The following is a 26,922-nucleotide window of genomic DNA, read 5'->3' as shown; positions in this document are numbered from 1 at the left end:
TACATTCAAATGTAATTTTTTAATCAATTAAATCCACCAGCTAACCAATCACAGCTAACAGTTACTGAAAGTCAGGTATAATAGTGCTGTGTCAGATAGAAGAGAAATAGAACATGCTCTTGAGGAACATACAATCTAGTGAGAACAGAGACACACTGAAAACATTAAGGTATGATCCCTGAGAATGGTAAGTAGAGCACAGTTATAAGTGGGATAGCATTACAGGGAAGGGCAAAATCACTGCTAATGGGTATGGGGGTAGGGGTGTTCGCGTAGTTAGGCTTAATGGGAAAGTGGGATTTGAGTTGGGCCTGGAAGGATGGTAAGGGCAGGAGGATATTGGTGCCCAGGGATGAGAAGGCACAGAGGTGGCCACTGGCAAGTTGCTAAGGGGAGGAAGCCTGATAAGAAGAGGTGTGTGCTGAGGAGTGCTGGGGAGTTGAGGCTGCCAAAACAGATGCTGAGGCAGGCAGCAGGGAGCCACTGGGGTCTGCAGAGCCTTGGGCATTATGATGCGACTGGTATATTGTAATGTTCTGCTCCATGCCAAGCCACATTAGAGCCTGGGACAAAAGGAAAACCCAGTAATACTAATCCTGTCTTTATTTTAAATTTTGATATTTTGTTCATCATGGTTTTTTTTTTTTTTGCATTAATTCTGATTTTTAAAAATAGTGGATTGAAATATTACTTATTTTGATTACTGTATTTTTTGGCATCCCTTACATTTTGTGCCCAAGGCCAGGGCCTCCCTTGCCTCATCCTAGTCCCAGTCATGAGTTCTACTTCGGAAATCCAGTGGTGGGTACATGGGTATTCATTTCGTTGTTATTAATCATAGCTTACTCACGTTACAAATATTCTTTGGTTAGCAGACAGCACTTAATTAAAAAACAATTTAAAAGACATGGATTTTAAGATTAATTAGAAACTACTGAGCCTGAGAAGCACGAAAGAGAAAAGAATCCTTCGTGCTGCCAAGTGGATCTCTAGGGGAGAATAACTCCCACTGCTGCAGCGTATGCAGTGCACACAGAAGAGGGCTGCTTTGCCCAGTCCATGTGGGTGGAAGATAACTGTGGGGACTATCAGAGGCTGCTGTCCACTTGGAGACTGGCCTTGAGCAACTCAGTTGCTGCAGCCACAACGCCAACACTGCATGGCCCGAGGCAAGCCCTGGCAAAGGGGCTGCCCAGGTAGGCTTGGCCCACATTAAAACAGAACCATGCAGCCTTGCTCAAGCAATGCAAGCAACAGAAGACTCTTGAACACTATAAATGTCTCAGGGCTATGTATCCGGGAGAAAAGGGGATGTTTGACACAAGGAATATTGCTAGTACATCTTAACATGTCAAATCTGAAAATTTAAAACATGAAATCTATTGTTCATTAGTATAATGGTGACGAATGAAAGATTATTTTGACTCAGGAAAGGCAAAGTAGATTGCTGCACAAATCTCAAAAAAGGCGAGGGGAAGGTTGAAAGGGACTGGCAGGTCCCTGCTCACATCACCAGGGGCAGTTCTTTGTCATATGATGCGGACCTCCCAGTCAGTGGCAATGTTGAGCGAGAGCTTCTCCAGGCTCAGGCTGGACGTTTTGGCACAATACGTAAAAGCCACAGGCTGATCTTTACCATCTAAATAGCAAGACAATAAAAGAGGGAAATTTTGATGCATCTCTAGAAGGGAAAAATCTTTTCTTCAAATCTGAAATGTTTTCTCACTCTATCATAAAACCTTATACCCCACTCCAAATTAATAGCACTTTTACCCATGAGCTTCCATGAAGTTTTAGAAACATGGAAAACTTCATTGTTTTGACCTCAAGACTGGTTGAAAAGAAACCATAAGGAACAAATAAATTTGTCCAAGAACTTTGGGAAGCAAGAAAGGATATAAGCCCCATCCTGCCCTTTCATAAACTCCAAACACATGGATAGGATTCTCCAAGTCTTCAGGCAGCTACAGTTTAAACAAATATTCAGAGAAGCCATGATATTATCTCAAGCCCCAAATAAGTTTCCTTAGAAAATCACTAAAAGTGAGGAGAAAGATCAATTCATGAAGAGAAGCAAGATGGCCTCATTTATTCTAGAAACTAGTAGATTTCACCTCTACCTGAAAGCACACAGTCCACTCAGGCTGAGCATATTATGTCAGTGTGGGGACTAACCATCTCCTCACTGCAGATACTTGCTTATAAAAAGAAATGGTGAGGTAAGAATGGACTGCTTTCTCACCAGATGAGTGGGTAGTCACAAAAGATGGCTCCTTCCTGAGGCCTAAGACCAAGATCTGCTCCACCACACACTTGCTGGGATAATGACCTCTCTGGTCGGCAGAACTGGAATAGATACAAACAGTATTAAAAGGAGAGTGATGGGGGTTTGAAGTGGCCACCAGCTCAACATCTCCAGCCTTGTGAGTTCCTCTCTCATCTGTCCCTTGGAGGCATAATCCATATAAGAGTCATATTTATCAGGATGAAGAGATAATAAAAGAAGATAAGCAAAGAGCCAGGCACAGTGGCTCATGCCTGTAATCCCAGCACATTGGGAGGCAGAGGTGGGCAGATCACTTGAGGCCAGGAGTTCAAGACCAGCCTGGGCAACATGGCAAAATCCTGTCTCCACGAAAAATACAAAAATTAGCCAGGAGTGGTGGTACGTACCTGTAGTCCCAGCTACTTGGGAGGCTGAGACATGAGAAACCCCTGAACCTGGGAGGTGGAGGTTGCAGTGAACTGAGATCACACCACTGTACTCCAGCCTGGGTGATAAAGTAAGACTCTGTCTCAAAAAAAAAAAAAAGAAAAAAAAAAAAAGATGACTCGGCCGGGCATGGTGGCTCACACCTGTAATCCCAGCACTTTAGGAGGCCAAGGTGGGTGGATCACCTGAGGTCAGGAGATCAAGACCAGCCTGCTCAATGTGACAAAATCCCATCTCTACTAAAAAATACAAAAAATTAGCCAGGCGTGGTGGTGGGCATCTGTAATCCCAGCTACTCGGGAGGCTGAGGCAGGAGAATTGCTTGAACCCAGGAGGCAGAGGTTGCAGTGAGCCGAGATTGAGCCACTGCACTCCAGCCTGGGCAACAAGAGTGAAACTCTGTCTCCAAAAAAAAAAAAAAAAGACGACTGTGTGTATCAAGGAAGAGTTAACTGGTGGCCAAATCAGGCTTTCTTTAACAAGTTATTTGAAGGAAAATCACTGAAGAACACAAAAGTTACACATGTGACTTGGATAATCAAATTGTAATAAATCATATACTTAGTGAATTGGTGAATGGATGAATGAATGGAATTAGTGGGAGCTTAAATTAAGTCCTTTTTTATTTTTTAGAAAGTCAGGGGGCTGGGCGCAGTGGCTCATACCTGTAATCTCAGCACTTTGGGAGGCCGAAGCGGGCAGATCACCTGAGGTCGGGAGTTCGAGACCAGCCTGACCAAATGGAAAAACCCTGTCTCTACTAAAAATACAAAATTAGCCGGGCGTGGTGGCACATGCCTATAATCTCAGCTACTCAGGAGGCTGAGGCAGGAGAATCGCTTGAACCTGGGAGGCGGAGGTTGCAGTGAGTCGAGGTTGTGCCACTGCTCTCCAGCCTGGGCAACAAGAGCGAAACTCCATCTGAAAAAAAAAAAACAACCAAAAAAAAAAAAAAAACAGAAAGTCGGGGAAAGGAAGGTAGAGACAATAAGGGAGGATCATTCATGGTAGAGTAGTTGAAAAATATTCCAGAAATGGGCTGGGCACGGTGGCTCACATCCGTAATCCCAGCACTCTGGGAGGCTGAGGTGGGTGGATCACCTGAGGTTAGGAGTTCGAGAACAGTCTAGCTAACATAGTGAAACCCTGTCTCTACTAAAAATACAAAAATTAGCCAGGTGTGCTGGTGCGTGACTGTACTTCCAGCTACTTGGGAGGTTGAGGCAGGAGAATCGCTTGAACCTGGGAGGTGGAGGTTGCAGTGAGCCAAGATCACACCACTGCACTCTAGCCTGAGCAACAGAGTGAGTGAGACTCAGTCTCAAAAAAAAAAAAGAAAAGAAAAGAAAAAGAAAAATACTCCAGAAATGACCTTCACCATTCATTTCTTAAATAGTACCTTAAAATGGCTGGGTGCGGTGGCTCACACCTGTAATCCCAGCACTTTGGGAGGCCGAGGCGGGTGGATCACGAGGTCAGGAGATTGAGTTCATCCTGGCTAACACAGTGAAACCCTGTCTCCACTAAAAAAAATACAAAAAAATTAGCCAGGCGTGGTGGTGGGCGCCTGTAGTCCCAGCTACTTACAAGGCTGAGGCAGGAGAATGGCGTAAACCCACGAGGCGGAGCTTGCCGTGAGCCGAGATTGCGCCACTGCACTCCAGCCTGGGCGACAGAGCAAGACTCCATCTCAATTAAAAAAAAAAAAAAATGTACCTTAAAACATACCTGTGCACTTGAGGATGCCGAACGGACAGTGTGATTTACTTAAGAAAACAAACAGTTTCTTTAGCTGCCATTACCTATTGATCAAAACGCTGGAACAGAATGAAAACTTCCTGTGCAAAAATTGCTTCTGGTGGAGGTATTGGAATGAATGGCCATCATCAAGATACAACTCACCCACTGAAGAACCCTGGAGAATGAATCACAGAGACAGAATGTACTTATATGATAGGTTTACAGGAAAAGCTCCTAAAGGGTAACAATAGAATTAAAAGTTTGTGAAAAATTCAAGCTATATAAAATAGCCGTACAAATACCTAACATATTCAATAACCAATCACTCCCGAGTAGATAGTAAAACAATAGGAAAGTCACATAAGAAGAACACAAAGAGTTAGGCTTTGTTGAAAGAATTTAAACTACGAAGTATGTTCAATGGTGTAAGTGGATTCCCTGAAAATACTCCACCAGAATGTGACAACAAGGTCAAGAAAGTTCATTGAATAATACTGATGTTAAAAAAAATTAATATATAATAGATGAGATCCACTATCTTTAGAAGGCCCTCCACTTAGAGAATGGTATCCTGGTTCCTTTTTCACGTGGAGTACATGGCAGTTTACTATTATTGACAATACTTGATATGCTATGCATCACTAGTCTTTTGCATTTATTCTGGGGCCTCGCATGGGTCTGGGGCCCATAGTTTGGCCCAAAAAGACATGCCTAAGTGAAAAAGATGGGGAAAAAACCCCTATAACTGAATCATTTTATAATACTGATATCAATGCAAGTAAGTATTAATATAGTAAGCGTAAGAGTTGGTGTGTGTTTGGCCCTGTACTATGTTTGAACAAATGGACAGGAGAGGAATCTGCTACAGGCCTCAATAGGCTCAAAAAATCTTCTCAAAAGGACACATCATTTCTGGGTCTTCCCAGGCTTTGCCCACGGGATTTTAGTTGTTGGGGCTGCCTGATGAGAAATCACTGGTTGGGATTGGGATCTCTGAAATGGTGCATAGACATGGGTACCATTTTATGGGAGACTGGGTTTCAGGGCTAATCCATGTGGGAAGGCTGTCTATGGCTCGAAAAGCATTCATTCCAGTAGTAATCAATGTCAAGTTGAAGAGCACCAACAATCACAGTGCCCAAGAGGAACATTTCTGTTATTCCTAGTTCAAGAGTTCCCTTAAGAACAATTCCAGGGAAGGCAGATAAGTGAACAATGATTCGGAAATGATTCAAACCTTGATTTCTAGATAAATGTCAGGAGCGCCTATCTCACAGACGGAGCTCATCACTTTTAAGTAGTGTCACACACTCAAAAGGCTAACACTGTAAAGAGAGAGTAGAAACAAAATGGGTAACAGATTTACCAAATACCTTAGTGCTTAGAGCAACCCGGAGTCCATAGGAGGATTCAGTCATCCAGCCTGTGGATTTTCCTACAGTTGTCTTTATTGGTACCACACTTCCACCTCGCTGAAACACTGGAATCTGTAACAGAGCAGCACGCTCAGGGAAGCAGTATTCATATAAGAACATTTCAGGGTAGAATTTTAAAATATTTCATTTTATAAGATTCACACTCTTTTCAAGTGCGGATTCATAGGCAAAATAAATTTTGGGGCACAGAGATGGCAAATATGGGGGTCCTGGCATTGAAAGGAAAAGAGCTCTAATGCTGAAGAATGGTCCATTTTTTAATTATTAGGGAAACTTCCCGCCCTTCATTGGTTTGTTATCTATATCTGTCTTTGCTGTTTTTTCCTCTTAAGTGATGAATTCTTTTCTGCCCATCCTATAAGTGGCCTTTCCTATTTTGTATTTTAAATTTTCCTATCAGTGTAGTATATACATGCTTATTTCTAGAGCCCTGCTAACGACTGAAGTTTTCTGTCTGTGTGAGTGGGCCCAGAAGTCTGTGTATGTGTGTGTATAACCGATGGTGGTTTCTTGGTTTGGGCAGATGACTTTTGTCCTCACTCACTGCAGCCTGTCCCCTCTTGCTCCCTGTTTCTATGGATCACCTGGATGACTGACTCAATTCTGAAGGTAAATCTGTGAAACTGCTGCTGTTACATTAGAGACCACCAAGGGTACTTTAAGAGACCCTAACAACAGGCCCATACCTATGAGTCTTCTGGAATGGCACTCCAGGCAGCACTGCCTGGGTAGGTCTCCTGCCTCCTGTAAGGAAGCTGCCTGTGTCACAGGAGGGCTTCTGCTTTGCTCTGACTCAAGAATGAGCACGCAGGAGAGTACAAGAACATACGTGAAGTTGAGGCTGAGGACCCAGTAGTTCAGATGTCCTACCTCTACTTAACTTGCCTTGGCAGCGAGAAGTAAAGCATTTCCATCTCCCCACACATGCCCCTCCCTCATTGGCCAATCTCTCTCTTCTTCTTTTTTTTTCAAAGAACAAGGCCATAAGTTAGAGTGAAATGGGTTCTAGAACGGGAGTCCAGCCCAAGGGAATGCACCTGGGGGCTTGTTTCAGTTCTGCCACAAGTCTGCTGTGTTCCTGGACAAATAATGTAACTTCTCTGAATCTCAGGGTTTTTTACCTGTGTGAGGGATTAGAGTAGATGATTGTTAAGTTCTCTTCTAGATCTGAAAGTTGACATCTGAAACTATTTTTTTAAATAATGGGGTTCATATTTCTGCTGATGGTTTACAAAATAATATCAGTATTTACTTATCAATCTTTACACTACTTAGGGCTGTGGTAGTGTGGCAGTGGTTGCAATTCAAGTGTAGAAAGAAAGTTCCCTTTAGAAACTCAAGATAGCCTGGATGGACCACTTTGATTTTAACATCATAACTGATGTCTTCCCCTGGGCCCAGGATTACAACTGAAAGTTCCTGTTTTTTGCCTTAGTCCTGCAGAATGACATTCCAGACAGCACGGATAGTGACTACCGTGTTTTCTCTGTTTTCAGTGTTTTTGTTCTTCTTAGACACACAAATGTAAACATACGGGGAAGAGCTATGTTTGTCTCTGACGTCTCAATCTGTGAAATCTGAGTAGATGTGATTCTTAACTCTTTTTTTTCTCACGTTTTACAGCTTTGATAGAATTCACATGCCATACAACTCACCAATTTAAAGTGTACAATTAAACAGTTTTCAGCATATTAAGAGTCAGGCAACCATCACTACAATCAATTTTAAAGCATTTTCATCACCCCAAAAAGAAACCCTGAACCAGTTAACAGTAATTCCTCATGACTCCTCAACCCTCCTCTGCCCCAGCACTAGGCACCCCCGGACCTACCTTCTGTCTCTATGCGTATGTGCTATTGTGTAAAACACTAACATCCTTGGTTCTTTTTAGAGAGGAACCTATTATGGACTGAATGTTTGTATCTCCCCCAAATTCATATGCTGAATCCCTAAGCCCAAGATATTTGGACATTGGGCCTTTACGGAGTTAACTAAAGTTAAAAATGTGGTTATAAGGATGGGGTCCTGAAACGATAGGAACAGTATCCTTGTAAGAAGAGAACTGAGACAGCACCCTCTGTTTATCTCTCTCTGCCATATGTAGGCACAGCAAGAAGGTAGCAGTCTACAGGCCAGGAAAAGGTCCCTCACCAGGAACAGAATCAGCTAGCGCCTTGATCTGGGACTTCCAGCCTCCAAAACTTCAAGAAAATAAGTTTCTGTTGTGTAAAACCACCCAGTCTATGGTATTTTGTCATGGCAGCCCTAGCCGACCAATAGAGCACGATAGGTAAAAATAGTAGTCTGAAAATAACTTACAGTGTCCAAGGCTACTGGGATCTTTACAGTACACCCTCCTTCCCAATGAGCAAATGTCTTATAGTCATACCAGACCTAGAAAGTAATGGAGTCCAGTGAAAAAAAAGTACATGAGCAATTCTGTTCACCATTTCATTATTCAGCAAAATATCCACTTACCTGGATTTCAAATAGACAGAAAGTTAAAATAAGTATAACTTTAAAAATATATTGGGTAGAAGTTAGGAAGAACATGTGCTTTTAAGAAGATCCCAGAGGACTATGGCTGATTAATTTAACTAAAAGGCCATTTGTTTTCTATTCATCCAAAAGCTACCTATTGAACAATCTACCATGTGCCCAGGACTGTGCCAGGTGCTGAGTATATATGACTGAACAGAAAAGGCATAGTTCCTGTCCTCATGGATCTTATAGTCCACTTGGCTTATAAAAACTGAATGCTTCTAGTAGTGAAAGAGGTGACGGAGAAAAGAAAAAGAACAGCAAAGAAGACAAACACATTGCAGGCAAATAAATTACAAAAGAGGCAGGAGAAAAGGAAGCATAAGGAAATGCTTCCTCCTCCTTCCTGGGAGGAAAACAAATGGAAACTTGAATTACTACTATAGTATCTTTTTTTTTTTTTTTTTAAACAAAGCATAATTCAAGGATAAGGTTCTTATCTATCAAGGGGGTTTAGTTGCTGAAGTACCAATAAGGTCTCAAATAAGTAATTTGATGGGATAAATTCTTAAGATATCATCAGAAGCACAATGAAAACAAACACCTTTTTCTTTCTTCTAGCTCAGAACGCTTCCTGGCAGCCCTGGAGTCTATTTTGCAAGTTCACCTCCTGGGATTACCACATCCTTTATATGGCAGGTTTGTGAAGCAGAGAAACAATCACACAACAGTCCAGGAAATAGTGCTGAAGGAACATAATACACACTCACAACAACGTGTTTGGAATGATGATAGATTATGAGTAAAACTCTGTGACTAAGTCAGAAAGGGAGCCAGTTCCTCTTAATGGGAACCCACCACTTTGCTGGAATCAACTTGAGAAACTCTCAGCAGAAGTATCTGGTAGGGCATTTATTCAGCAGTTGTTGCATTTAACCTTTTCCTCAGGTTTCTACTTGGCAGGGGAACCTTAGTAAAGAGCCCTCATCTTCAGAACTCCAAATAACTGGAGAAACCAAGAGGACAGACCATAGTTCATGAACATTCTGGAGAGAAGCCTGGTTATTGTTCTGTCAATAATGACAAGCATAGTAGGTGGAACGGTCCCCCCTCAAAAAGATGTATTCAAGTCACAATCCCTGGAAGGAATGAATATTACCTTCTATGGTCACAGGTTTGATTAAGTTAAAGATCCCGAGACAAGGAGGTTATCCCAGATTATCCAGGTGGGCCTTCAATGTGACCACAAGTGTCCTTATAAGAGACAGACAGAGACACACGGAGGAAAAGGCAACATGAAGATAGGCGAGATGTGGCTACAAACCAAGGAAGTGATGTGGCTACAAACCAAGGAAGGCCAGGGTTGCTGGCAACCTCCAGAAGCCAGGAGGGAGGCATGAACAGATTCTCCCTCAGAGCCTCCAGAAGAAACCGACCCTGACAACACCTTGATTTCAGATTTCAAGCCTCCAGAACTGTGAGAGAATAAAGTTTCGTTGTTTTAAGCCACTAGGTTTGTAGTTACTTGTTATAGAAGCCTTAAGAAACTAAAAGAACAACCACACACGTAAAGCTAGATTGAGGGAGAGGACGGCACTAGATGTGGTTTCATGGGGTTGCCAGCCCAGAGCCTAACAGCACTGAGCAGCAAGTGTGGCCTGGCTCAGCTACCTTGCCACTTGCCTTTACAGTCCATGACTATGTGGCCTGGCAGTCCCATATCAGCTCCATACCTGCGTGGCTCTTTCCCTGCCTGCTGAACCCTGTGGCATGCTCCAGTGCTCAAGGACGCTCTGTAGGGTCTGTCTCCTTCCTACTCTCCCTTCCACACCCTCTTCCCTTAGTGTGGTGCCCTGAGTTTTGCTCCAGTTCTTCTCCTGGCCCCTCTGGATTTATCTGTGGCCTGTCTCTAGAGGCTGCTCTTATTACCCATGGCTCTCCGCCTGCAGACCAACGGTATTCCCTCCTCTCCCCTGTGCCCTGCGTGGGTTCAGTGCCCTGGGCTGCAGCAGGTCCAGGATGATATTTTATACCTGGGACAGTAATTAGTGACAATAATAAAAGAGCAGAGGAATCTGGGAGAGGAGTCACTACTGTTACTTTTTGCCCACTTCGGTGAGTGTATTGAGACCAGCTTTTGGTACCCAAAACTCAGGTTTCAGATAGAGCTAGACCAAAGAGCAAAGTCACTTCATACTTGCTTTCCCCCAGAGTTTGCTGAAGATTTCTTCCTACCCCAAGTCTCGGTGTGTTTATCAGGACTCACTTTTACTAGTCAAAGTGTGAAGATTAAAAATCACTCTGATCCTCCTCGGAATCCTCACCAATTCAGCTTTCTCCCTTCTCTCCTCCGCTAAGTGTTTTGACCTCTGAGGACTGTGGTCATGACTTACTATAATCATTAATTTCTATAGTCATTTGGGGTATGTTCACAAACACATGAAGAAGAAATCTCTTTCCTAAAAGAAAAGAAGGGATGAGAGATACGAGACGTATCAGATTTGTGGCTGTTTGTTATTACTCTTACCTCATTTGATCCTGGAAGAAACACATCAACTGTGGTGGCTTTTGGTTCTGTGACTGGATGAACCAATAATGCACTCCCTAAGAGGAAATAAAGTTGAGTATCATTATAAGAGGTCTAAAAATCTCCTTTCTCTTTAATTGAGTGCTAGCTATCATGGGGTTACAGACCTCCCAACTGTGAACTTCGGAGAGTTGAACCAGTGATTTGTCAGAGAGATGCACTGATAGAAAGAGGACAGGTGCTCAAAGAGGTGAGCTCAAAAAGGTCATCACTTGTCATTAATGCACTTTGGGTATACTGCGATTATAGAAAGGGACTCTGACACAGTCCATCGGTCTCATTTTTTGTCTAAATGCTAGTGTGTCAGTAGTCAAAGCACCATTGCTCCTTTCCAAGTGCTTCACCATTTGCTGTGAGTGACACTGATGATGGGAAGCCCACAACTATTATCCAGAAGTGTGGTCAGCGTGGATGCTCAGCACCTCTTGCTTGGACGGTTATCATCAGAGAGGCTGTAGTTTTCTTTTTCTTTCTTTTTTTTTTTAGAGACAGGAGATGGGGTCTCACTCTGTTCCCCAAGCAGGAGTGCAGCAGTGTAATCACAGCTTATTGCAACCTTTAACTCCTATGCTCATGTAATCCTCCAGCCTCAGCCTCTGAGTAGACAGGACTACAGGTACACACCCACCGTGCCCAGCTAATTTTTAAATTTTTTGTAGAGACAGGGTCTTGCTATATTGCCCAGGCTAATGCTAATCTCAAACTCCTCAATTTAAGCGATCTCACACTCGGCCTCCTGCAGTGTTGGGATTACAGGCATGAGCCACCATGCCTGGCCTCTGGTTTTCTTAAAGGCAATCTGGATTATTAAATTTGCTTTGACCTTGGTACAACACATATGTAAAATTTACCCACTTACTAATTTGTTCTTTTATTCAATAAATAGTTCTTTTGAGTGCCTACTGCATGCTGGGCACCATGCGAGGCTCTGGGATGTAGTGGCCGATAAGACAAGCGTGGCTCCTGACCTTGTGAAGTTTACAGTTAGTGAAAACAAATAGTAAAAAATAATTACAAATGAATTAGAATTAAGACAAATACCAAAAGAGGCAAAATTACAAAATGGAATGAAAGTTACATAATAAGAGGGGCTGATTTTTACTAGGTAGAATTAGGTATAAGGAAACAAGAAGTGGTCAAGGAAGTGTCTCCAAGGCAGTGACGATTAAACTGAGACCTAATGATGAGTGGAGACTTAAATAACTCAGAAATGGGGCTGGCCGTGGTGGCTCACGCCTGTAATTCCAACACTTTGGAAGGCCAAGGTGGCTGGATCACCTGAGGTCAGGAGTTCGAGATCAGCCTGGGCAGCAAGACGAAACCCCATCTCTACTAAAAATAGAAAAAAATTAGCCAGACATAGTGGTGCATGCCTGTGGTCCCACCTACTCAGCAGGCTGAGGTGGGAGGATTGCTTGAGCCCGGGAGGCAGAGGTTGCAGTGAGTTGAGATTACACTACTGCACTCCAGCCTGGGTAACAGAGTGAGGCTCCATCTCAAAAAAAAAAAAGAACCCAGAAATGAGATTCACCCTTTGGGGAACAGTATATTTAGCCTGGCTTCTTGAGCCCTGTTACTAAGCTGATAAAATTCTATGTTCTGGATTTGATAGTTAATCTTTCTTAAAGAAGAGGTCAACCAAAAAAAATCCTATTATTGCATATGAAATAAGCTCTTCTGGTTCTTTCCTATCACCACCCGGGCTGTTTTTTTCTACTTCCCTTCCCTAAAGTGATCTCACAGGATTAGAAGAGTGAACCCAGAACAAGAATCCTAAAAGACATCCACCAAATAAGTCAGCAAGAACAATTTATGAGAAATGCTACATCACAACAGAATGGAGGTATGATCCTACTAATAATGCATTAGAAATCTTGGTGAAGGAATTTCCTTTATTTTTATTTTTTGGCTTTCTTGGAATTAGGATTTTTTTTTAGGGCTCTTATATTAGAAAATATAATAAAAACATAATTACACTTTTTAAAATGACTATAATTAACCAATAAATGCTTGGCCAGGCACAGTGGCTCACGCCTGTAATCCCAACACTTTGGGAGGCCAAAGTAGGTGGATCATGAGGTCAGGAGTTTAAGACCACCCAGCCAAGATGATGAAACCCTGTCTCTACTAAAAATACAAAAATTAGCCAGGCATGGTGGCAGGCACCTGTAATCTCAGCTGCTCAGGAGGCTGAGGCAGAGAATTGCTTGCAACCGGGAGGTGGAGGTTGCAGTGAGCTGAGATTGCACCACTGCACTCTAGCCTGGGTGACAGAGTGAGACTCTGTCTCAAAAAAAACAAAAAAACAACAACAAAAAAACCCAGAAATGCTCACCCAGCATGTATTCATCTTCCATATCAAAAGTCTTTAGTTCATCTGGGAACTCCACCCACAGAGGCCTGGGGAAAGAAAAAAAGTATTGTTTTACCATTATAGACATCTTATTGCAATCAATCACTTATATTTTTAGTGGTTTTTTTTTTTTTTTGAGATGGATCTTGCTCTGTTGCCCAGGCTGGAATGCAGTGGTGCTATCCTGGCTCACTGCAGTCTCTGCCTCTTGGGTTCAACCGATTCTCCTGCCTCGGCCTCCCAAGTAGCTGGGATTACAGGCACACACCACCACGCCTGGCCAATTTTTGCATTTTTTTTTCTTTTTTTTTTGAGATGGAGTCTCGCTCTGTCGCCCAGGCTGGAGTGCAGTGGCCGGATCTCAGCTCACTGCAAGCTCCGCCTCCCGGGTTTACACCATTCTCCTGCCTCAGCCTCCCGAATAGCTGGGACTACAGGCGCCTGCCACCTCGCCCGGCTAGTTTTTTGTAATTTTTTTTTAGTAGAGACAGGGTTTCACCATGTTAGCCAGGATGGTCTCGAGCTCCTGACCTCGTGAGCTGCCCGTCTCAGTCTCCTAAAGTGCTGGGATTACAGGCTTGAGTCACTGCGCCTGGCCCAATTTTTGTATTTTTAGAGACAGGGTTTCACCATGTTGGTCAGGCTGGTCTCGAACTCCTGACCTCAGGTAATCCTCCTACCTTGGCCTCCTAAAGTGCTGGGATTACAGGTGTGAGCCACCACGCCTCGCCTATTTTCAGTTTTATAACTATTCAAAGGAAATGGGAACATGCCAAAGAGCCCAGACTCTTTTTCATATGATTCAAGCCTAAGACTAGCAAAATAAGTTATTCTTCATGAGAAGATACTTATAGGTTAAATACTGAATGAATGTTACTACAAAGCCACTTCCATTTTCTCTGAAATATCTCTATTCTGTCTCCTATCAAATATTCACATTTTAATCAAAAAGCAGGAGACCTAGTTTTTATCTTCTGTGTCCCCAACAGCCAGCACCCTGTTCACTGCTGCTGCTCAATAAGCTTATTGAAATTTGATTAAGTATGTAGCATTTCTTCACCTTTCTCTTGAAATCACTATAATTACTGCATTCTTTAACGACTTGAGATCTTCTATTACAGACTGGTTGCTGGAGTCCCTGAATGGAGGAAGCTTTTTACCTCATGACAGGTTGGGAAGCCACGTGTGCATGGTAGAACAGAGAATACCAATATGGCAAGAGGCCATAGCGCTCTCTGATGGCTTCTCGGATGAGCTGGGTGTGTTCCTTCCCAAAGAGCCAGGGCTCCCGTCGCTTGGCGTTCATGGTGGCATGGCCACGGAAGAAGGGCTGGTAGGCTCCGGCCTGGTACCAACGCACTAGCAGCTCTGTCTCTGGATTCCCAATGAACCCGCCTATGTCAGCTGGAAGCAAAAGAAGGCCAAGTGAGGCAACCAAGCTTTGAATAAATCATGCACACAGGGAAATTAAGGTCTTGAAGACCAACAGGAGAAAAGCAGAGTATATGCACTCCAAAGGACAGGATAAAGCCGTGGCCTCAAACAGGTGACCCTTACTACATAATTCAGTCTGTTTGGGGATCTGACAATGGGTTCTTAGAATATTACTTTCTTGTCAAAAGGTCAGAAGCTTTATTTCAAGATCAATATTCCTGTATGTTCCCCAAAACCCAGACACTGAAAAATGTCTGCCTGATTAAATAACTCTGTGTGTATGTGTGTGTGTGTGTGTGTGTGTGTGTGTGTGTGTGTTGGAGGGGGGTGGTTGGCAACTGATTTCCTTTGGAAGCAACAGCTGAACTAAGATAAAAACAGAAAGAACTGAAGAGAAGCAGATAATCAGAAGTCGAGGTTGTGATTATCAGAATAGAATCCCATGCTGGGCCACTGAGCAGCATATATATTCCTTGTGTTGTACATAGACCAATGAAATAAAAACACATGCATCAAAAGAATGATAATAATTTGCTTCTACTCCTACAGGAAACAAGGAGCAGCTGGAACTGCAGCCATCTTGAGCCCCTTCCATATTGAGATCTCTCATCTACAGAGAATTCTTAGGATGCAGGGAAGCCAGTGCATCGGAAAATCTTATTTTAACTAAGTTTATCTTTCTCAAGAGCATATCTTTTGTTTTAGTACAGTTAAAATATGCCACAGAATTTTAAATCTGCTGAGTAAAAAGAATTTCTGTAAGGCTTTCTGATTTTCTAAATTCCTTGTAGTTCTATTTTTCTCACTTTCAAGAAGAAAAGACAGCTGTCAGGAAGAGAAACTTAGTTATCAAGACTGTCCAGGAAGGAAGTGATAAGAAGATGGCTCTGGCTCCCTTTCCGACAACTTGATTTCATGTCCTCAACACAGACCAGACAGAAATAGCTCTGAGGCAAGCCTTTCACTCTCCCCTCTAATCCGCTCCTCTTCACTTTCTCACAGTTTCTCTTTCCCACGTTTATGTCTGCCCACAACAGCTAATGAGAAGGGATTTGTAATCAGCTTTGACGAAAACACCCTCACTTTTTATTTTCTTGCACTTCAAGCCTCAAAGGACTCATCTTACCTCCACAAAAAGAGATCCCAGTAATGCTGAGAGTGAGTAACATCGGGATAGAAATTTTCAGGTAGCTCCATTCTGCTGTGTTGTCGCCTGTCCACACAGCACCTTTGGTCACAAGCAACAATGTATTAAAATCACAAATCAACCCATGCGTTCAATTTCCTATGTAGATTCCTTATTTGTAAAAGACAACTTAATGAAAAGGAAAACCGATTTCTTGCCTTAAAATAAATAACTTCTAATTTTCTACAATGAAAATTATCAATTTTCTAATGTGAAAAGTTATTAAAATCTACAAAACAAGCATTCTAGGAAAATATTCTGAAATTGCACTTATTTTTGAAGTATAGTTTAGGTCGGATAGAGGAGGAACCCTTTGAAAAATCAACTTTAAGATATAACTTGCATATAATACATACGGGTTTTTTGTTTTTTTTAGATGGAGTCATGTTCTCACTTGCCCAGGCTGGAGTGCAGTGCCGTGATCTCTGCTCACTGCAACCTCTGTCTCCCAGGGTTCAAGTGAGTCTCCTGCCTCAGCCTCCCAAGTAGCTGGGATTACAAGTGTGCACCATAACGCCTGGCTAAATTTTGTATTTTTAGCAGAGATGGGGTTTCACCACGTTGGCCAGGATGGTCTCGAACTCCTAGCCTCAAGTGATCCACCTGCCTTGGCTTCCCAAAGTGCTAAAACTAGAGGCCTGAGCCATCATGCCCAGCCTCTTCATGTATCCTCTTTTGTAAAGTGTCTACAGAAATCTTTTGCTCATTTTTTAAAAAATTTAAGTTCAGGGGTACATGCACAGGTGTGTTATGTCGGTAAACAGATTATTTTGTCATTTTGTCACCCTGATGTTAAGCCTAATACCCATTAGTTATTTTTCCTGATCCTCTTCCTCTTCCCACCCTCTATTCTCAGGCAGGCCCCAGTGTCTGTTGTTCCCCTCTATGTGTCCATGTGTTCTAATCATTTAGCTCCCACTCCTAAGTGAGAACATGTGGTATTTGGTTTTCTGTTTCTGCATTAGTTTGCTAAGGATAATGGCCTCCAACTCCACCTATGTTCCTGCAAAGGGCATGATCTTATTCACATATATATAAATAAATTTAATAAAAAAGAAAAACATCAAAGACTAGATCACAGGCAAGATAGCCCATTCTTTTTTATGGCTGCATAGTAGTCCATGGTGTATATGTACCACATTTTCTTTATCCAGTTTACCACTGATAGGCATTTAAGTTTACTCCATGTCTTTGCTATTGTGAATAGTGCTGCAGTGAACAGACACGCTCATGTGTCTTTATGACAGAATGATTTGTATTCCTTTAGGTATATACCTAGTAATGGGATTGCTGGGTCAAATGGTAGTTCTGTTCTTAATTATCTGAGGAAACACCACACTCCTTTCCACAATGGTTGAACTATTTTACACTCCTACCAGCAGTGTATAAGCATTCTCCTTTCTCTGCAACCTTGCCAGCATCTGTTACCTTTTCACTTTTTAATAATAGCCATTCTGAATGGTGTGAGGTGGTATTTCATTGTGGTTTTGATATGCTTTTTTCTATTGATCAGTGATGTTGAGCTTTTTTTCATATGCTTGTTGGCCACATGTATGTCTTCTTTTGAAAAGTGTCTGTTCATGTTCTTTGCCCACTTTTTAATGGGGCTGTTTGTTTTTTCTCGTAAATTTGCTTAAGTTCCTTATAGATGCTGGATATTAGACCTTTGTCAGATGCATAGTTTGTAAATATTTTCTCCCATTCTGTAGATTGTCTGTTTACTCTATTGATAGTTTCTTTTGCTCTGCAGAAGCTCTTTAGTTTAATTAGATCCTGTTTGTCAATTTTGCTTTTGTTGCAATTGTTTTTGGTGTCCTCATCATGAAATCTTTGCCTATTCCCATGTCCAGAATGGTAATGCTTAGGTTGTCTTCCAGGGTTTTTATATAGTTTTGGGTTTTACTTTTAAGTCTTTAATCCATCTTGAGTTAATTTTGTATATGGTATATGAAAGGAGTGCAGTTTCAATCTTCTGTATATGGCTTGCCAGTTGTCCCAGCACCACTTACTGAAGAGTGAGTCCTTTCCCCATTGCTTGTTTTTGTAGCTTTGTCAAAGATCAGATGATTGTAGGTGTGCAATCTTATTTCTGGGCTCTCTATTCTTTTCCATTGGTCTATACGCCTATTTTTGTGCCAGTATCATGTTGTTTTGGTTACTGCAGCCTTGTAGTAGTTTGAGGTTGGGTAGTATATTGCCTCCTGCTTTGTTCTTTTTGCTTAGGATTGCCTTGGCTATTCAGGCTTTTTTTTTTTTTTTTTTTTTTTGGTTCCATATGAATTTTAAAATAGTTTTTTTCTAGTTTTGTGAAGAATGTCATTGGTAGTTTGACAGGAATAGCACTGAATCTATCAATTGCTTTGGGCAGTATGGCCATTTCAACAATATTGATTCTTCCTATCCATGAGCATGGAATGTTTTTCCATTTGTTTGTGTCATATCTGATTTCTTTGAGCAGCATTTTGTAGTTTTCATTGTAGAGATCTTTCACCTTGCTGGTTAGCTGTATTCCTAGGTATTTTCTTCTTTTTGTGGCAACTGTGAATGGGACTATGTTCCTGATTTGGCTCTAGGCTTGACTGTTGTTGGTGTATAGAAATGCTAATGATTTTTATATGTTGATTTTGTATCCTGAGACTTTGCTGAAGTTGTTTATTAGCTTAAGGAGGTTTTGGGCTCAGACTGTGGGGTTTTCTAGATATAGAGTCATGTCATCTGCAAATAGGAATAGTTTGACTTCCTCTCTTTCTATCTGGATGCACTTTATTTCTTTCTCTTGCCTGACTGCTCTGGCCAGGACTTCTTTCAATACCATTTTGAATAGGAGTGGTGAGAGGGGGCATCCTTGTATTGTGCCAGTTTTCAAGGGGAATGCTTCCAGCTTTTGCCCATTTAGTATGATGTGGGCTGTGGATTTGTCAAATAATGGCTCTTATTTTGAGGTATGTTCCTTCAGTACCTAGTTTGCTGAGAGTTTTTAACAAGAAGGAATGCTGAATTTTATTGAAAGCTTTTTCTGCATCTATTGAGATGATAATGTGGTTTTCGTCTTCAGTTCTGTTTATGTGATGAATCACATTGACTTGGGTATGTTAAACCAACCTTGCATTCCAATGATAAAGCCTTCTTGATCATGGTGGATAAGCTTTCTGATGTGCTGCTGAATTCAGTCTGCCAGTATTTTTTTTGAGGATTTTTGCATCAATGTTCATCAAGGATATTGGCTTGAAATTTTCTCTTTTTTGTGTGTCTGCCAGGTTTTGGCATCAGGATGATGCTGGCATCATAGAGTGAGTTAGGGAGGAGTCCCTCCTCCTCAATTTTTTGAAATAGTGTCAGTAGAAATGGTATCAGCTCTCCTTTGTACATCTGGTAGAACTGGGCTGTGAATCTCTCTGGTCCTGGGCTATTTTTGGTTGGTAGGTTTTTTACTACTGATTCAATTTTGGAGCTTGTTATTGGTCTTTTCAGGGATTCAATTTGTTCTTGGTTCAGTCTTAGGAGGGTATATGTGTCCAGGAATTTATCCATTTCTCCTAGATTTTCTCTTTTGTAATTTCTAATTATGTTTATTTGGATCTTCTCTCTTTTCTTCTTTATTAGTCTAGCTAGCAGTCTATCTATTTTGTTATTTATTTTATTTTTTTTTTTCAGAAAACCAACTCTTAAAGTAGGTTGTTTTTTTTTTTTTTTTTTTTTTTTTTTTTTTTTTTTTTTTTTTTTTTTGAGACGGAGTCTCGCTCTGTCGCCCAAGCTGGAGTGCAGTGGCGCGATCCTGGCTCACTGCAAGCTCCGCCTCCTGGGTTCACGCCATTCTCCTGCCTCAGCCTCCCGAGTAGCTGGGACTACAGGCGCCCGCCACCGCGCCCGGCTCATTTTTTGTATTTTTAGTAGAGACGGGGTTTCACCGTGGTCTCGATCTCCTGACCTTGTGATCCGCCCGCCTCGGCCTCCCAAAGTGCTGGGATTACAGGCGTGAGCCACCGCGCCCGGCCTAAAGTAGGTTGTTTTTTAAAGTAGGTTGTCTTTCTTATTATTATTGACTAGTAAAAGTTTTTTGTATATTCTGGATACAAGCATTTTGGCTGATATACCTATATATGTATATTTCAAATATTTTTTTCCTCAGTCTGTGGTTTGCCATTTCATTTTCTTACCAATGTCTTTGAAAGGGCAGACATTTTAAAATTTTGATGAAGTCTAATTTGTCATTTTTTTCTTTTATGATTCATACTTTTTGTGTTCTTTCTAAGAAATTTTTGTCTGTTTCAAAGCCATAAAGATTTTCTCCTGGCCAGATGTGATGGCTCATGCCTGTAATCTCAGCACTTTGGGAAGCTGAGGAGCGCGGATCACTTGATGTCAAGAGTTTAAGACCGGACTGCCCAACATGGTGAAACCCTGTCTCTGCTAAAAATGTAAAAGTTAGCCAGGTGTGGTGGTGGGCACCTGTAATCCCAGCTACTCAGGAGGCTGAGGCAGGAGAATCACTTGAACCAGGGAGGTAGAGGTTGCAGTGATCTGAGATGATGCCACTGCATCCCAGCCTGGGCAACAGAGTGAGACTCCATCTAAAAAAAAAAAAAAGATTTTATTCTATGTTTTTTCCAGAAGTTAGTTTGTATTTTTAGCTTTTAAAATGAGTTGATTTTTTAGTTTAATTTTGAATATGATATGAGGCAGGGGTGTAGTTTCATTTTTTTTCCCCACACAGATATCCAGTTGTTTCAGAACCATTTGCTGAAGAAAAATTATAATCTCTCCATTAAATTGCCTTGGAAACTTTGTTGCAAAGCAATTGATCACATATGTGTTGGATACTCTGGATTCTCTACTCTGTTCCATTGATCTATGTACCTATTTCCTCCCACCTCCACCACCCCCTGCTCCCAAAGAAAACCCTAAAAAATTCGAGAGAACGGTTACAGGCCATAAAGCAGAGACATAATAACAGTAGCAATAACAATAATTAACATTGATTTAACCCATACTGATCCAGGTGTTGTGCTGAATAGTTTGCTAGTATTATCCTACTTAATAATCACAACAATCCTATCAGATAAACACTATTATAAACTCAATTTTGCAGAGGAGGGAAGTATAGCAAGCAATGGATACATAATCTACCCAGAGTTACAGTTATTAAGTGGTAGAGGCATGATTTGAGCCCAGGCACTCTGATGCCTAAGCCAGTGTTCTTGTTCTTATTTACTGAAGAGTTGCTAAGAGTTTGTGATGAGAGATTATATACCACCAAAGACAGCCATAAAAGGGAAAATCTTATTTTACTAAATATATACTACTCCTGATGCATTTTTGTCTATCTTCTACCAAAATAGTTTTGGTAGCTATTTTTGTTTTAATCTTTCATAGAAATTTTAGGCTGCCCTATGGCCAGTAAAAAATTTTTTTCTTTTCTTTTTTTTTTTTTGGGGATGGGGTTTCACTCTGTGGCCCAGGCTGGCATGCAGTGGTGCAATCTTGGCTGACTGCAACCTCCACCTCCCAGTTTCAAGCAATTCTCCTGCCTCAGCCTCCTGAATAGCTAGGACTACAGGCACGTGCCACTATGCCTGGCTCATTTTTGTATTTTTAGTAGAGACAGGGTTTCATCGTGTTGGCCAGGCTGGTCTCAAACTCCTAATCTCAAATGATCTGCCCACCTGCCTCAGAAAAGTGCTGGGATTACAGATATGAGCCACTGTTCCTGACCAAAAAAAATACTTTTTTTTTGTTTTTTGTTTTGCTCTTGTTGCCCAGGCTGGAGTGCAATGGTGCGATCTCTGCTCACTGCAACCTCTGCCTCCCAGGTTCAAGTGATTCTCCTGCCTCAGCCTCCCTAGTAGCTGGGAATACAGGTGCGCACTACCACACCCAGCTAATTTTTTTTTCTTTTTTTAGTAGAGACAGGGTTTCACCATGTTGATCAGGCTAGTCTCGAACTCCTTACCTCAGGTGATCCACCCACCTCGGCCTCCCAAAGTGCTGGGATTACAGGTGTGAGCCACTGCGCCTGGCCCAAAAAAATATTTTCCAGGGATTATTCTTTTAAAAAAGTATTCTAATTTCCTCTTGACTTCAAGTGAGATATGTACGTATCTACATAAAGATTTTGAAATCCATATGGAGACATTCTCATCAAGAAAGCTCACATAAACATGCAGATATTTTCATGTCTCATATCATTGTTTAGTCAGAAGGTCTCTATGGCTATTGATCATCGCATACGACTTAACAAAGTAGTGTTTCCTGTAATGTCTTGCTACACAATGAAGCAAAGCTGATAGCTTCACACAGAGTACTGCAGGCTAAGCAATGGAGCAACATAAGAGATCAACAATAACCTAATATTCAAATCTTCTGTTACCTTTTTTTTAACTGTTGCTGGTAAATATTTTCATTAAAAATACTTCTTTTGTGATTAAAAATGATACTTGTAGACAGTTTGTAAAATAAAGTTAGGTAAAAGAAAAAAATGAAAATCACTCAAAATCACCAAGGTATTTTTATCTTTTTATATTTTCTTTTTGATATTATCAAATATAGATATTTATATAAATTATATAAATGATATCTTTTCTTATATTTAACTGTCTGCCTCTCTACTTACATATTTATTTAAATTACTATCTTTCATTTATCTTTTATAAAATTGAGATAAGAAATGACTTGATGTTTGACAGATCAGTAAGGTGACTATAGTTAGCCTTGATTGTGCATTTTAAAAAAGCTAAAAGAGAATAATTTAAATGTTCCTAGCATAAAGAAAAGATACATATTTAAGGTGATATCCCAATTACTCTGATTTAATTATATGAACATATCAAATTATCACACATATCCTGAAAATATGTACATCTAATACATATCAATACAAAATTAGGATATTATAAACACCTAGGCATTCCTTTTTTAATTTATCATATCGCAAACATTTTCTCATGCAATTAAAGCTACCATTTAAAATAGCCTTGGCCGGGCGCGGTGGCTCAAGCCTGTAATCCCAGCACTTTGGGAGGCCGAGACGGGTGGATCATGAGGTCAGGAGATCGAGACCATCCTGGCTAACACGGTGAAACCCCGTCTCCACTAAAAACTACAAAAAACTAGCCGGGTGAGGTGGCGGGCGCCTGTAATCCCAGCTACTCGGGAGGCTGAGGCAGGAGAATGGCGTGAACGCGGGAGGCGGAGCTTGCAGTGAGCTGAGATCTGGCCACTGTACTCCAGCCTGGGCGACAGAGTGAGACTCCGTCTCAAAAAAAAAAAAAAAAAAATAGCCTTATGAAAATAAAAAAAGAAAAACATTTTTTTAAACATAAATAGCCTCACGATAATCTATCATGTTGCTATACCATACTTTTATAACTATTCTCTTATTGTTATGTATTTAGATTTTCTTTCTTACTTTTGTTTCAAGGACTGCTGCTGTGTTGAATACCTCTGTATATGAATCTTTGCCTGAGATTGTAATATTTTGGCCCTTTCCAGAATGCCACAGGGCCTGGTTTTCAGGGGTGGAGTGGGAGGCTTAATAATGTCCACAGCATAGTAAGGGCTGGATTCTTTAAACTAGGATCTAAGCTCTTTGTTGTTTATGCAAGGCCAGGGGACTTAAAATAGTCTTCCTGCCACAGGGTGGTTAAGTTGAACCAGATCTGCATTAGCTGATAAACTGCATCCAGTTATAGATGACCCTGACCACACGCAACAGCCAGGTCTATTTTAAGCCACATTGCTAAGTGGAACAGTTGGTTAACGGAATGTGTTAGAGGTGTATCTCCCTGGCTTTGATAAATCAAAGAGACGGGATCAAAGATGACTATCCCAACAAACTGAATACTTAGAAGTTACTCTCCCAACAATTAAGTGCCCATTTCTTCAGTGGGAAACAAGTATCAAAGGATTAAAATTTGTTTATTCTGCCTTACAGGACAAAATGCATACTTTAGGGCATACCACTGTCTACAATCAAAGGCCTGACCAATGGCTACAGAAAACGAAGGCATCAGCTGAGTGTGGTGGCTCACACCTATAATCCCAACACTTTGGGAGGCCAAGGTGGGCAGATCGCTTCAGTCCAGGAGTTCGAGACTAGCCTGGGCAACATGGTGAAACCTTGTCTCTACCAAAAAATACATATACATATATAAATTAACGGGGTGTGGTGGTGTGCACCTGTAATCCCAGCTACTCACGAGGCTTAGGTGGGAGGATTGCTTGAACCCAGGTGGTCAATGCTGCAGTGAGTCATGACTGTGCCACTGCACTCCAGCCTGGGGGACAAAGCAAGACTCCGTCTCAAACAAATGAATGAAAAAATGAAAAAAAAAAAAAAAAAAAAGAAAAGGAAGGTATCAACACAGTAATATCACATTCTATAAATGGTTAAAAAAAAGTTGCTAATGTGTTTTTAAGTCTGATATGAGCCATTCCTTACCATACTTTTGTGATCCAGCAAAGAAAGAACGTGTAAGAACAAAGGGTCTCTCCTTCCCTTTAGATCGCTGTATCAGTCCTTCTGCAGTGGCCATTTGCTATATCACCAAACAAGAAAAATTTCAAAGAGATGATTGGATTTGTATAGACATTCTCAATAAGCAATCTAAAATACAAAAAGCAAACAGTAAGCATGAGCATGAAATGGAAAATATTAAAATAAATCCATCAAATAAGTTTCATAGTATAATGAAACTACTCTAAATTCCCCTATTAAAAGAATGGAAAATTTTCTTTGGTTAACAATAGCAATGAAATAATAATAAACAATCATCTAGCATTTATTTGGTGCTTACTATTGCTAGGCACTTAATACAATTTTCTCATATAATCTACGTAACAACCTCTGAGAGACAGTTTTCATTGGCAGGAAAAACTGAGATTCAAAGAGGTTAAATGACTGGCCCTGACCTATATAAGAAAGCTCACTAACTAAAGCAGTCTACAGTTACTGCAACAGGCTGTTACAGAGGCAAAAACTAGGCTTATATTTAGCCAAAAGCTCCCATTGGAAAATACCAATAGGTGAGAGGGCCACAGGAATACAGTCACAATTTGAAAATAACAAAGAACCATGGGTATACATGAGGGCAAGTGTCTGCCATGTCTTTTGGATGTAGTTGGCAAATGAAAGATAATTTTACCACCTTTATTGAGGAAGCTAAGTACTTAAGGAAGGCTCTACATTTTTGAAGTATACTTATTGAAATTGTGTGTCTGTGTTCTAAATATTGCTCCTCCAGTGTGAATATAAGACTTGCTGTATGTAGATATTTGTGAAATCTTAAAACACTTGTTTTAATTACCTTCATTCACATATTTATACACTGCTTGCATCGATAAAAGTTTGAGGTGGTAGCCAGTGAGTGCCACTTATTAATGGCTCCTATCAAGGCAGAGGTTTTATGTTATAATTAATTTCATAATATTTAAAAGTTCATCATGAAAAGAAAAGAAGCAAAGGGAGAAATAATAAAAAGTCTTGTACTGGCTACTACCTAACACTCATTGCAACTGTCAGAAAAGACACAAAGAGAAATGAACAGTAGAGGATAGCCATTATATTACAAAGCAAATGACTTTCAGCCAAAAGGCAGGTCACACGAGCCCAATTTACTTCTTTTTGGATGTCTTACGTGATAAAAACCGTAGATGTTGTGGAGTTCTCTGTGCTCCCAATTGCCATGATGAATGGCATTCTTCTGCATGGTTTGCTCTGGCCCTCTAAAGACAGAGGGCTCATTCATGTCATTCCAAAGGAAGAGGATGTCCGTAGATCCCTAGGAAGTAAACCTTGGTCATGACACTCCTACATTGATGATGTCTATATAATAGCTCTCATCATTCCTCTTTCCTACCTCATTTTAAAAATTATGTTTATTATCTATGCTCTGTCCTCTGCTCCACTGCTAGAGTTTAAGTTCCACAGGGCATGACATTTTGTCTGTTTTGTTCATTAATAAATCCCAAACATCTAGAATAATACCTGGCCCACAGACAGATCTCAATAAATATTTGCTGATGAATAAAAGAGTGCTGCCCTGTGTTGTCTGTGAAATATATATTGCCTGGCAAATTCATTCCAAGACCTCCATGCAGGACTCCTATGGGAAAGGTTGTGAATGTTCACAATTGGGCTCTTTCTCATTCATCAGATGCTATAACTCTTAACTAAGGGCAGCTACAGCTGAACATGACAAGATTCTACCTTCTCTCTAATACTTTGAAAGACTTGACAGCCAATATACTTGTTTGTTAACATGATCTATAGTTTGTATTCTACACAGAACTGTTCAATTTAGGGACAGTTGAGTCATCTAGTTAACATGGTATTGCAGAATCCCTGGTCTTTTCTAGAATCCCTTATCTTTTGGCATTTGACTGAATAGCTAAAAAGACAGGGAGTCCCTCAGGCAGCTCATTCCATTATTTTCCAAAAATCCTGCTCTTTGTACATAACATTCCCCTTGCAGAGCCTACCTAGCTTACCTTCTGAGACCCCACAGAATACATCTGTCACCTCGCCCACATGGAAGTCTTTCAAATGCCTGGAGGTGGCTTACTTTTTTTTTTTTTTGTTTGTTTGTTTTTTAATCTTTATTTCTAAACGTGTACTTCTATGAATAAGGGTAAATGATTTCCAAATATTTAACTACCATATCTTTCCTTTAGAACCATCTAAGGCAGGGATTGGCAAACATTTTTGGTAAAGGTACAGATAGTAAATATTTTCAATTTTGCAGGCCATGAGGTCTCTTTTTCAATTATTCAACTCTGCATTGTAGTACGAAAGCAGCCACAAATAATAGGGAAATGAATAGGCATGGCCAGATTTGGCCCAAGGCTTGTCTATCCCTGTACTAAGTTGTTTACTAGTGCCCTAATACTTGATGCCAGAAACTAGAGTTCAGTGGTTAAAAGCTGGGCTTAGGGGACAAACAGACCTGAGTTCAAATTTTGGTTCCACCACTTACTAGATGCGTGACCTTGGCAAGT

The 26,922-nt window shown here is 40.9% G+C and overlaps 1 protein-coding gene across 1 annotated transcript in view; it reads right to left on the bottom strand.

Annotated features, from left to right (window-relative positions):
* The window catches only part of GANC (glucosidase alpha, neutral C), an 88,434-nt gene continuing 61,512 nt past the window's right edge, over window positions 1–26,922 (bottom strand). Inside the window, exons 15-25 of the mRNA XM_025389686.1 lie at window positions 25,563–25,706; window positions 24,368–24,464; window positions 15,871–15,972; window positions 14,471–14,714; window positions 13,293–13,357; window positions 10,898–10,974; window positions 8,209–8,283; window positions 5,827–5,940; window positions 4,516–4,628; window positions 2,243–2,346; window positions 1–1,639 (exon numbers count right to left, since the gene is read on the bottom strand). Coding sequence (XP_025245471.1) covers window positions 1,530–1,639; window positions 2,243–2,346; window positions 4,516–4,628; window positions 5,827–5,940; window positions 8,209–8,283; window positions 10,898–10,974; window positions 13,293–13,357; window positions 14,471–14,714; window positions 15,871–15,972; window positions 24,368–24,464; window positions 25,563–25,706 — 1,245 coding nt within the window. The 3' untranslated portion in view covers window positions 1–1,529. The remainder of the gene's footprint in view (window positions 1,640–2,242; window positions 2,347–4,515; window positions 4,629–5,826; window positions 5,941–8,208; window positions 8,284–10,897; window positions 10,975–13,292; window positions 13,358–14,470; window positions 14,715–15,870; window positions 15,973–24,367; window positions 24,465–25,562; window positions 25,707–26,922) is intronic.

Source organism: Theropithecus gelada, chromosome 7a, assembly GCF_003255815.1.
Source record: "Theropithecus gelada isolate Dixy chromosome 7a, Tgel_1.0, whole genome shotgun sequence".
In the NCBI taxonomy this organism is placed as follows: Eukaryota; Metazoa; Chordata; class Mammalia; order Primates; family Cercopithecidae; genus Theropithecus; species Theropithecus gelada.
This window is presented reverse-complemented; position numbering and strand designations above follow the sequence as displayed.